Source organism: Corylus avellana, chromosome 3 (assembly GCF_965113065.1).
Source record: "Corylus avellana chromosome 3, dhCorAvel1.hap1.2, whole genome shotgun sequence".
In the NCBI taxonomy this organism is placed as follows: domain Eukaryota; kingdom Viridiplantae; phylum Streptophyta; class Magnoliopsida; order Fagales; family Betulaceae; genus Corylus; species Corylus avellana.
In genome coordinates, this window is record NC_142492.1 from 32437240 (window position 1) to 32449871 (window position 12632).

At 37.5% G+C, this 12632-nt stretch overlaps 2 protein-coding genes across 3 annotated transcripts; one reads left to right on the forward strand and one right to left on the reverse strand.

The window, feature by feature from the left end:
- On the reverse strand, positions 1 to 1430 carry LOC132175701 (protein PAL OF QUIRKY). Of its 2 annotated transcripts, XR_015911783.1 has the most exons (3): positions 1205 to 1430; positions 218 to 1114; positions 1 to 125 (listed from the first exon to the last, which is right to left on the reverse strand). XR_015911783.1 is itself a non-coding variant. In XM_059587722.2 (2 exons), exons 1-2 carry the CDS (start codon positions 1347 to 1349, stop codon positions 660 to 662), a joined length of 600 nt encoding a protein of 199 aa, XP_059443705.2. In that variant the 5' UTR covers positions 1350 to 1430; the 3' UTR covers positions 1 to 659. The 2 variants fall into 2 exon arrangements, 1 of the variants encoding a protein (XP_059443705.2); XM_059587722.2 differs by having other exon boundaries at positions 1 to 1114.
- An 8476-nt stretch (positions 1431 to 9906) lies between these two features.
- Positions 9907 to 12629, forward strand: LOC132176483 (L-type lectin-domain containing receptor kinase S.1-like). The gene has a single exon (XM_059588708.2). It carries the CDS (start codon positions 10450 to 10452, stop codon positions 12433 to 12435), a length of 1986 nt encoding a protein of 661 aa, XP_059444691.2. The 5' UTR covers positions 9907 to 10449; the 3' UTR covers positions 12436 to 12629.
- The last annotated feature ends 3 nt before the right edge of the window (positions 12630 to 12632 follow it).

Genomic DNA, 12632 nt, shown 5'->3' on the forward strand with positions numbered 1-12632 from the left:
ACTAAGCAATCCCAGCCGTTAATTTCGGGACAAGTTAATAGTCTCCCAGAAAGAAAGTTCAGAGCAAGTGCTCTCCTTGGAACCTTCAAAGGAGCCAAATGGCATCTGATGCCTCCCTTGTTGACCTGCAAACCAGAAAACAACTCACGCTTATTAATACAAATTAATTCAAATAAATAAAGAAATAAAAAATCTTATACACAACAGAAAAACTCACACGTGTTAGCAACTCGGCCGACTGACTCTGAAGCCCAAACGTGTCAACAGCACAGTTTGACACAGTAAGACCTTTGACTGGAATTCACGTCTGTAAAAAACGAGTACGTGGAACAAACAGAAAAGAACGCGGCCTTGTCCAGATTAACGGCGAATGACGGAACCCTAACGGGCTCATCTTTGTGCCAAACAAACAAGTTGCAGCGAATATGGAACCCCGGCCAGGGCAGAAAAGTTGCAGGCACAAATTCATCTATCATCTCCATTCAATAAGGATTTTTTAAAAACCACAAATCCTTCAAAATTCATAATCAATCACAATATCCAACGCAACTATACACTCACTTTTTTTTTTTTTTTTTTTAAGTTCTTCGTTCTTCGTCATCATCAATTTTTCTTTGCTAGTATAGGTTCATTAACTATGCGTTTTTTTTTTAGGGGCCTCAGTGCCAGTAATTGCAGTGAGGAACATAATACGGAGACGAAACTCTAGGGTTATCCTGGACATGGCGGCTATACCGATAGGCTTTTCCAGAGCAATTCCGAGCGCCGGCGGGATACCCGACCGCAGGCAAACAATTCCGCGGGACGAACCGGTAGGGTGACGAGTTTTTCAACGAATCGACGGATACGAACGGCGATCCAGGCATGGAGAAATTCACGCTCGGAGTCATCGACGGAGGGGGAGAGATTTTTTTGAGAGACGTCGGTGGCGAAAGGACGGCTCTGATCTTCAGAGGATGAGACATCGACGACGAAGCGCGATCGTACTCTTCAACGAGATTCGCCAAATCTTCGTCTGAGGAGATTGAAATTAGGGTTTCCAGATCTCCGCTCGGCAACTGACACCTCAGATTCACAGAATAGCCACAGAATTCTCCAAGCTTCACCATTAATTCTGCTAAAAAGAAACAAAATAAGTTCACTAAAACTAACAGATTTAACGAAATTGAAATAAATATCAATGCTGGAAGCGAAAAACACGAACCTGCAAAGGAAATAGAACGATCGACAGCGAGGACTCGGGTGAGGCCGCCGACGTAACGAAGCTCGCCGTCGGTATAGCGAGGGAGAATCTTTCCGCCATAGCTACAAAGAAACTTGATAGTCTCGGCAGCTCTGTTGGACTCCATCTGCTTTCGTACAGTTTCTGTTTCACTCTTTGAATTTGCGAAAAGAAAGGAGAAACTTCGAAAGAGAGGAGGAGAGAGGGATCTCTTTTAGCTTCAAACCTCAGGGGAGTGGTTTCGTTGCCTACTTATAGGAGAAGAGAGAGTAGAGGGCTGACGTCACGGTAGGGCCCCACGCGCAAATAGGGGGCCGAAATTTTAAAAACTTGTTGGAAACGAAAAAGCAACCAATCTGCCTACTCATCGTGACCAATTCCGTTTAATATTCGGATATTCGATTTCCTTGGAGAAAGAAATAACAACCAACAAGAAAATGGGGGTGTTGGGGTGGTGACCAGTAGTGTAGCGCGGGCCTCAGTGGGTCCGACCCATGGCCCACGGGCACAGACCAATCTCATTTTGTTATTGTTAGTCCAAAATCTCTATAATTGTAATTTGCTTTGTAATGTTGTTATTGGCGGTAAAACCATGAGATCATTATATTACCAAAAAAAAAGAAAGTAAAATTAAATATATACAGTTGAAAAAAATAATATAATACATATTTTATAGTTTTTTTATGGCACCTAATTCAAATTCGACTGCAATAAATTGGATCATAATAAATGATTCAAAAAATGTCATTTCATTTATTCAAATTAAAAGCTGTTGGTAACAATAAATAGAATTTTACTGGTCTATATTTTGCTTTATTTTTTATATTTTTGTTGTGTTGTAGTTGCATAGAGGGGTTCGGGTTGGATTAAGAGACCTTTTGAAGTTTGTCTTTATTTTTCGTGCCTCTTCTTTACATAAAGAGAGTTTGGATGGGGTTGAGGAACTTTTCGTGATTTGTACCACTCCCCTTATTTTACTACTTTGTGCAGCCCATCTCTTGATTTAATTTAGTCCAATATAAAGACAATTGGGTCTTTTTTTTTTTCTTTTTTTTTTCACATTTCCAATTATTTTGTTGTATTTTTAGCACTGTTTTTCATAAGGGTGGAAAGGTGGTTAGTGTTAACGGTTATTGGCTAAAACCGTTAACCACAACCGTTTAGTCAGTTAGTAAAATCCAATAACCGTTTCTACTAACAACTTAATTAGCAGTTATTAAATAAGAGGAAATCGCTATTATCCGCTAACCACTTTTTAAAATGAAAAAAAAAAAAAAAAAAAAATCAAAACCGCATTGTTTGAATACCTAAACAGCACACATTCAGGTTCAATATATAGAGTTTGTACAGAGTTTGAAAGGTGTATAACATTTACAGTTTGAGTATTAATAAATATAAAGTTTTTCTGTTTTTTCTCAAAAAAAAAAAAAAAAAAAAATCTAATCTAACTAAGAGAACTAGATTACAAAGTAATCTCCTAGATAAATACTATCTCCATAAATATCTAATCTCACTAAGAGAACTAGATTACAAAGTAATTTCCTAGATAAATACTATCTCCTTCTTGAATGTGGTAGTCCTCTTGTGGATATTGATCTTGATCTTTATCTCTAATAGTTTATAGGTAATACAACGTGATCGTGGTTCCTCTTGTGGATCTTGATCTTGATCTTTATCTCTAACAATTTGGCCCATATTTCATTACTTGTAGACTTATGTACATCCTACATAAGTTAATAGTAGACCCTACAAATCTAATATATAAGAAATGATAAAGGCGCAACTTTTCGGTACAACTTTGACCAAACTTTTCCCTTATATAGTCATTTAAAAAAAAAAAAAAAATCTTAAGCAATAACATCTCCTTTTTTTATTTGGTATTATTTATTTATTTTTTAAATACCAAATAAAAAAAGAACCACATAGGATGTTATTGCTTCAGAAATTTTTATTTATTTATTATTATTTTTTTTTAATAAAAAATAAGAGAAATGTTGAACCAAAGTTGTGCCAAAAAATTATGCATTTATCATGCCTCTATATATATATATAGGCAGTTAGCAGATAGCTTTCACAAGCATTTAGAGCAGTTAATCACCATAATTTTACAATTTTGAGTTTGTTGATGAGAACCCACCAATTTTTCCGATTTTTTAATCTCATATAACACTTCCTTATTTGCTCAGGATTTTTTTTTTAAAAAAGAATTGAACACATTTTAGCAAGTTTAAAATGTGCGATTTGAAATAATATGTAATAATTGGACTGATGGGGCTGCCCCTCAGCGAGAGATGTGTGGTGTGGGAGCATCAAGAAATTTCACAAGAGTTCTCTTACTGGACCTACATTTGGTAGAGTGGTAGAAGCGATGATCCAATTGTGTGATAAGGAGGAAATTCGGCTGTTTGTTGGGATTACGCGTCGTATATGGCTGCGCAGAAATATGTTCATTCATGAGGGCATTTTCACCCACCCGGATGTGCTGGTTCACCAAGCTCGACTGGCGGTAGAAGACTATTCTGCAGTAAATGGACGAGCAGTAGCTCCTGTGTCCATTCTCGAAGAACCTATCGGGGACAGCAATGAGTGTAGCCCTTGAGGTGGCGCTCATTGCTGTCTGCTATCTGGTAGGGAGAGAGTGGATAGAGGGTATTGGATGTATTACTAGTCTGATTTATTGGGATGTAATGGTTGAGTTTTAACTCTCTGATCTATTAATAAAAGTGCTACTTTTCATCAAAAAAAAAATAATTGGACTGATGTGACGGTGCTTATTAATTATTGAATCAACATTTATTAAAACACTGCAAATTTAAGGGTTGATGGACACTGTCACATTAACCCAATGATGTAAAAGTGAAAGATGAGTATTTATGGGTGTGTTTGCGAATGGCCCTGGAACGGTACTGTTCCAAGGCCTCCCTCAATCCTCAAAAAAAATTATTTTCACCTTAAAATTAATCTCAACATCTCTACTTTTTATATCACATCAATTATTTTTATTATTATTATTTAAATAAAAAAATCACTACAAAACAAATTTTTTACATTTTTCCATATAAAATATATTTTTTTTCACTTTTCCCCACAAAACATTTTCACTAAAACCAATCAAACACTTATCCCTGAAAAAAGGCTACAGTACCAGCTCTGGAACAGTACCGTTCCAGGGCCATTGACAAACAGGGCCTATAATTACTTGTGTTGCCTGTAAGTCATGGCATCTGAAGGGATTATATCCATGTCTCTTTTGTTCTTTTCTTCTTCTTTTTTATTCTTTCTATTTTACATGATATATATTTTTTTGTTACAAATAATAAGATTCAAATTCGACATCTCCTCCACAGGAATTGTATAATAAAATGATCGAAGTTGAACCCATTAATTTTATGCTCAGACTATGATAGTATTTATTAAAAACAAATGATTAAAAGGGGTACACTCAATGGAGTTAAAACCCCCCCCATTAAATTGCTTCAAGAGCGGGTTAGCCCAGCTACAGCTTGGCCTTTGCGTATTCTAAAAGCAAAGGAGTTGTGATGCCTCCAAATTAAAAGTCCTTATTCTTAGTCATTTGTCCTTGTTAGCCCCACCAATTTAACATATTGTATAATTTTATTTATTTATTTATTTTTATCATTTTGGGGAGCATGGGAGAAGAAGTTTCATAAAAGTTGATATATATATATATACAAAATTAATTAGGATGGGGTGATTGACAAGACTATTGGACGTATGGAGCTAGGTGCTATAATAAGGGATCATAAAGGAGATGTGAGACCCTTTTCCCCCTCTCCCGCTTTCAATAAAATAAATAAATAAATAAAAAAGATGTTACAATGGTGAAAAGCTTGACCAATTGAGTGAACTTTGAACCTTTTGCTGTGGAACCTTTATGAGTTTTATATGCTGCAGAGTTTTGTAGAGACCTAGGATTGAGGCAAATAGTTCTGGAGGATGATGCATTCAAAAATAATTAATGTTGTCAAATCAATTAGTGTTCAAAATTGGAGTTATTATGGACAATTAATGGAAGGTACTAGCCAGTGATGTGCTTAAAATGGTTCGTGTTTGGCATATGGTTCATGTCGAAAGGAGGTAAATTCTTCTACTTATGGTTTAGCTAAAGCGTTAGTTAAACAAGTCGTAGATCAAGTTTGAATAGAGGACATTCTTACTTGTATTTATGATATTGTTTCGTTAGAGTAGATTGCTATCGTTTTATGAAATGAACAATATAAATTTTTTTCAAGAAAAATACAAAATACAAAATACAAAATGAAACTCAAACTAAATTGCATGTTTGTAAAAAATATGCAACATTTTGTTTTGTTCACTTTTATGGTCAATAACGTGGAACTATGTACATCATGTAACAACATATACACCATTATATCTGTAAAAAGTAGTGTGAACCGAAACCATTAATAAAAGGGTTGTCTTGTTAAATGCTATTATACAACTCCTTTAGTGGGTTTGTCTTGATGTGACAACTTCGTAGAAAGGATCAAACACAAAAGGGAAACAAACAAGAATAGCAAAGGAATTCTTCAAAAAAAAAAAAAAAAAAAAAAAACCTCATTTAGATTGACTTTTGCTTGAAAATAATTTGGTGGGAAGGAGGTTGAGAGATTAACGGTGGTGATTTCAGTTGAAGCATCAATTATCAAACATCAATGGGTCCGAAGGGTGCACTTGTCCTTTATGACGCACAAACTTGCACGACAAAAGTAACAGCAAAGATTAGTTTGTTGCCTTCTTAACAGAAAGAGAATCATAGGAAGAGTAAAGGCAAATAATGGCATCAGCATAATATGAACCATTGTGCCAATAATCATTTCTCTTTTACGTCTCCCCAATTGATAGCCGAAAGTTGTGTGAAACGAAGAAAAATAAAAAGAAAAATGTTTCTTTTTATTTCCGCGTTTATATTGTGTAAATCTCAACGATGCATTTTTGTTGAGACATACACTTTAGAGTTAAGATTTTCGGCAGTCTGGGGTCATCCCAGCGTTTGTCAAATCTTACGTGGGCATTTTTTTTTTTTTTTCAATTGAAGAAAATGGATATTAAAAAGAAATCTAAATTTAAAATATTAGCATTAAATTTAAATTATTAGCATTAAATTTGAAGCATTAGCACTAAATTTATGATGATTGAATCCCTTTTAAATGATACAAATTTCTAAAAGGTTAACCTTTCATCCCTAGATTTTAGTTTTAAATCTAAAAACAAATTTTGAGGCATTAAAAAATAAATATTAACTTATAAAAATTTAACTAACAAAAAAAAAATATATACAATTATTTTTTTATTATTTTTTTAATATATGTCCTACAAAAAGGCAGCCGCATAGCAAGACTCTACACCTTATAATGCAAAGAAACATTTCTATTATATAAATGTTCATAAAAGTCCATGAGAACCAACTAATTTTTTATTTATTTTTTTATAACAATTCTTCTTCATTCATTTCATAATTGCTATAACAAATATAATGAAAAATTTCTTCCATTCAAATCAGATTTATGCTTTGTTTAACGGTCTTTTGTTTGCTAGATACCACATCACAGGCCAACAAGTTAAGGGAAGATGATGAGATTACACCCAGTCATATCTAACTAAATAAGAAAACTGCTCATATATAACTCTTTTAATATTACCGTCCCAATCAATTTCTAAATCTGCAACATTTTTTTGACAAATCACGTCTCTGTTTACCCCCTGATTCATTAGAATTTTCTCAACTAGACACTGATTTTTTGCCATCTTTTCCATCTTCCTTACAAAGTACATTCCTAATTGCAATTCCGTTCGATTCCTCTATCATCATTGGCAAAAAATTTCATAATTCTTCCGCCATCTGTCAATTATTTGATCTCAAAAAAGAACTAGAGAAAAAAAATAAAAGATAAATCGAAGATCTAAAATTAGCCAATCCAAACCGTTTATTAAAAATGAAGGGCCTGGATTAAACGTTAAAAAGAAAGAAAAAAAGAAAACCAAAAGAAAGTAAAGGGACTGTCGAGTGTCGACCAGCCTTACGTTATAAGTTCCAAAGGGAGCTTGAGACGAAGAAGAAAGTGGACCTTTTTACACCCAACCAAACTAAACAAAAGATAGAGATGGACAGATGGAGGGCAATACGGAATATGAGGACACGTGGAAAGAAACTATGGATGAGTGGCACCACTCAGATTATCCTTAGCTCATTTGCCTAGAGCTGACAGCACGTGTTTGGCTGATTGTAGCCGCAAATAATCACAAGAATTGAAGTCAGATGATTCCCAACCATGTTTGGCTAATGGGGCTAATTGGTCTTTGGCTTTGTCGGCAATCTAGGAAAGTAACATACTCATACAATCATTTTATACGAGAGAAAAAAAAAAAAAGGATGAGGCGGCTCTTATCAGTGGTCCTGAGTCCTTGGAGGCTTCTAGTTCTAGCCTTCTGCCGTGTTCCATGAGCGTAGATTGAAGCCTCTTTTTCGGAGGAGTTGCCAACTTGCCAACCAACAATGCTTTTTCTTGACCGAAATTATCAATTTCTGTTTCCTATGTCAACTGCTGAGATGCTTCAGGAAGGACTAAGAGCACTAGGCACTAACTTTTTAACAATTTTTCTTGGATTTAAGAAATAAAATTACTTTTTAATTTCTTATAAAAAAAAACTTCATAATAGATTCTCTTATTTTTTTTCTTCTATGAATTAAATACTATTTTTTTTATCATTCGAGAGAGGGGAGATGAAAGAGAATTGTTGGAATATGTAAATGAGAGAAAAAAGAGATGGACGGGGACGGAACTAAATTATGAATTGGGTTTTTTTTTTTTTTTTTAAAAAAAAAAAATTAATCCTATCTTAATTTTAATTTTTTTTTAAGGTTAAATCCTAAAATATATATTTTAGAGAATAACATGAACATAAACACTTAAGTTATGTATCTAAGTAAAACAGCACCCCATACAGCATTTGATAGGGATAAGATTAGGGTGTTTTTTTTTAGCCCCTTTATTTTTATTTAATTTTGCAATCATATACTCTCTCTTTGATGAAAGAGAAAGAAATAGATATAAATAAATAAAGAAAGAAATAATAATTCCACTTAGCACTCTCCTATCTCTTCCCATCCCTGATCATCCTAAACAAAAAATCAACAGTTCTATTTACCAGTGCATATATATATATATATATATATATATATATATTTTCTAATTATAAAGGTAGGCCAAGAAGACTAATTGTAGCTATCCTATTTGAGCGTGATCATAGTAGTACCTATCCGCTGAAAGTCGCATAGGAGGGGCCTAGACGGACCGATGGGAACCGCAGGCGCTCTCTCAAATCCGACTGAGCCATAGCTTGACCTAGCCCTACCAAAACATCAATAAAAATCTAAAAAGGCTAATACTAATAAAACATATGTAAAAATTCGCCATTGCGAATATTCAAACTCACACCCTACTACATGTCTTGACTAATTAAAATTTTTTTTGGACCATTAAATCACCACCATTAGAGATAAGTTTATATAGATATGGTCTTATTCATGTTGGATGCTTTTTTTTTTTTTTTTTTTGCAAATCGACATATGTATTTTCTAGAATTGGTAAATATTTTCTAGAACTGGTAGATCTGCTTGAATTGGTGCAAATCAACATCTGATTTTAGAAAAAGTCTCAGATTTTTGTTGTTTATGAGATTTTTGTTGCTTTTCACAAGGAGATATGGTGTTGAAAGGTTCAACTCTCACGACCAACTTGAGTTACTGGGCTCTTTACAGCCCACACGGTTAGATGGCCCATCAAAGCTTAATCAGCCATTGGTCCAACAAAAAGGTCCCCATTCAAACTTGAAGAGTTACATGATTGCCCACTCTCAACCACATTTTTGTAATATACAACAAATTCTTTAACAACTCATTTCTAATGTATATATATTTTTTTCTCTGATTTTTAATCTCGAATTGTAGGAAAAGCCAGAGGATCTAATGGGTCAGTAGCCAACTAGCTTGGAAGGAAGTTGAAGTGAGAGCATAACTTGTTCTTCCTTGAAGAACAACAGATCCCCAGTGATGGTTTGGCATACATTCAATAGTCTAACCTGTGCCTAGGTCGCATTCAAATATGAATTCCACGCATTGGTTTGATTAATTGGTATAGGTTCATTTTCAAACACAAAGACCCACCTATAAAAGTCCTTCGACGGCATAGATAATTCAACCCATTCAAAGACTAAGTTGGAGGTAGTCGAATCATGGGATAGTTTGACACTCTCAAATAGGGGCGTCTATTAGTTTGGTTTGGTAGAGCCATTTTCGGTTCGGTTAACCAAAATTGTCAATTAAATCATTTGATTAACCAATTACATTTCAATAAAGATTTATTTCGAAAAGTTTAGTTAAACGGATATTTTGTTAAAATCGGTTCAATTAATCGGTTAACTGTGAACTTTTTTAATTGGGTTAAAATTGATTGTTTTGAAGGCCCAAATTATTATTTTTGGCCTAAAACAGCTCATTAAACCAAACAAATTTTAAATGGATCCATTAATTAACACAATAAGAGTTTAACCATGCATATGTTCTACTAATAAATTGGTCAAAAAATCCACCAACTAATATGTTCTACTAAAAAACTTAGCTAATGCTGTCGTAATCATCATTCTACTAAAAAAAATACTTATTATCGATTAACTGACAAAAAAATATTTACACCGAGTAACCGAACCGAACTAATGTCGAAATAAAAATCCTTAACAAATTACAAATTGACTTCTGGTGGTACTGTCAATTCGGTCGTAATAAATAGACGATTCATAAGCGGTAAACGGTTAATCTGACATTCCCTAAACTCAAAGCTGGTTTTATCACCCTTTAAAGCTATTGAGCAAATAACATTTTTAGACACAAAAATGGTTTGACTACTGAAAATCAGGTGGCCGAAACACTATCTCTGATCACAGAAGTGATTCGGACAGCCTAGTCAAGCCACCCGTTTTGCTGCCCTGTCGCGTTCTGGGTGGGTAAAGCACCCAGATCAAAAAGGATTGCAAAATAAAAACAAATTAAAGTAATAATAGTCAAACAAATGGTGGCTTAGAACAACGCTTTCGGAAGGTTTTGATATACAAATGATCTTTGACCAATCTTCTACACCGACCGCACCTCCGCCTCTAATCTCGCAGCCGCCCGCCGACCATTTCTGTGTTCACCAAAACCTGTACGGATGCTACCTCTCGTGCCCATCATCATACTCCAACTCTTCTTCTCCCCCTCCGCCTTTGCTGTGGACTTCCTCTACAACTCCTTCAATGGGATGGTCAATGCCACCAACGTCACACTCATCAACGACGCCCGGTTCGACTCCTCCGTCGTCCGCCTCACCAACGACTCCAACCAGTTCTCCTTCGGGCGAGCCTTCTACCCAACCAGGCTCACCATGATCAAACCCACCTCAAACTCCTCCGGTACCGTGATCTCTTCCTTCTCAACCTCCTTCGTGTTCTCGATATTGCCCGAGATCTCTTCCAGTCCCGGCTTCGGCCTCGCCTTTGTGCTATCGAATACTACTTCTCCGCCCGGTGCGCTTGCTAGCCAGTACTTCGGGCTCTTCACGAACGCTACTGTGCCTGCCGTGGCGCCCCTTTTTGCGATTGAATTTGATACGGGTCGAAACCCAGAGTTCAATGACCCAGATGACAATCACATCGGGGTCGATCTCAATAGTATCATATCGACGAAGATCGCGCCGGCCGGATACAATAATTCGATGGGGGATTTCGTCCCTGTACAGATGCGGAATGGTCAGAATGTACGAGCTTGGATCGATTTCAATGGTACGAGCTTCGAAATCAATGTTACTGTAGCGCCGATTGGTGTGCAGCGCCCGTCTACGCCTACTCTTAGTTTCAAGGATCCGGTTATAGCTAATTACGTTTCGGCTGAGATGTACGTTGGATTTTCGGCGTCGAAGACTGAGTGGGTTGAGGCACAGAGGGTTTTGGCTTGGAGCTTCAGCGACGTTGGGGTTGGGTTTGCTAGGGAGATAAACACGACGAATTTCCCGGTTTTTGAGCCTGTATCGTCGTCTAATTCGTTGTCAGCTGGGAAAATCGCTGGGATTGCCATTGGTTGCGTTGCTTTTGTGATGATTTGTGCATCTGGGTTTTACTTGTATTGGCGAAAGACCAAGTTGAAAGATGAAGAAGAGGAGATCGAGGATTGGGAACTGGAATACTGGCCGCATAGATTTTCCTACGAGGAGCTAAGCCAGGCCTCAGATGGGTTCTCCAATCAGAACCTTCTGGGCTCGGGTGGATTCGGAAGAGTCTTCAAAGGAACTCTCCCAAACAAAACCGAAATCGCAGTCAAATGCGTGAGCCACGACTCGAAACAGGGGCTGAGAGAGTTCATGGCAGAGATATCAAGCATGGGCAGGCTGCAGCACAAGAACCTGGTCCAAATGCGCGGATGGTGCAGAAAGGGCAACGAGCTCATGCTCGTCTACGACTACATGCCCAACGGAAGCCTCAACAAACGGATCTTCGACAAGCCCACCAAAGTACTCGACTGGCAACAGCGCTGCAGAGTCCTCGCCGACGTAGCCGAAGGCCTAACCTATCTCCACCACGGCTGGGACCAAGTGGTCGTTCACAGAGACATTAAGTCGAGCAACATATTGCTAGACTCCGACATGCGAGGCCGGCTCGGAGACTTCGGGCTCGCCAAGCTTTACGAACACGGCGAAGTCCCTAACACCACACGTGTGGTCGGTACTTTAGGCTACCTAGCGCCTGAGCTGGCTAGAGTGGCGGCGCCCACGTCAGCAAGCGATGTGTATAGCTTTGGGGTTGTGATACTAGAAGTGGCGTGTGGGAGGAGACCGATCGACATGGCGGCGACGGAGGAGAAGGTTGTGTTGATGGAGTGGGTGAGGGAGCTTTACGGACAGGGGAAGGTGGTCGAGGCGGCGGACCCGACGATGAGGGGGCAGTATGAGGCGGAGGAGATGGAGATGGTGCTCAAGCTTGGGCTGGCTTGTTGTCACCCCGAACCGCAAAGAAGGCCCACCATGAAGGAGGTGGTGGCGCTGCTGCTGGGCGAGCAGGTGGCCGCTGCGCCAGCGGACTTGTTGTCGGATTTGGCCCGCGGTGACACAAGCACCGGCGGTGGTGGGTCGGAAGAGGCTGCAATGCTCCGGCCTCCGGTGTGAATGCAAAAGTTTTTTTTTTCTCTAAAGAATTTTTGTGAATGATAGTTTGACAGCAGAGTTTTGACAAGTCAACTTTATTTAATATTATCTTCCACGACTCTTTTTTTTTATTTTAATTGTTTGTTAATCATTCTGTAATGTATTTTGCATTATTTTTATAGTTATATGGAGCATGATGGGTATTATTACTATTACCA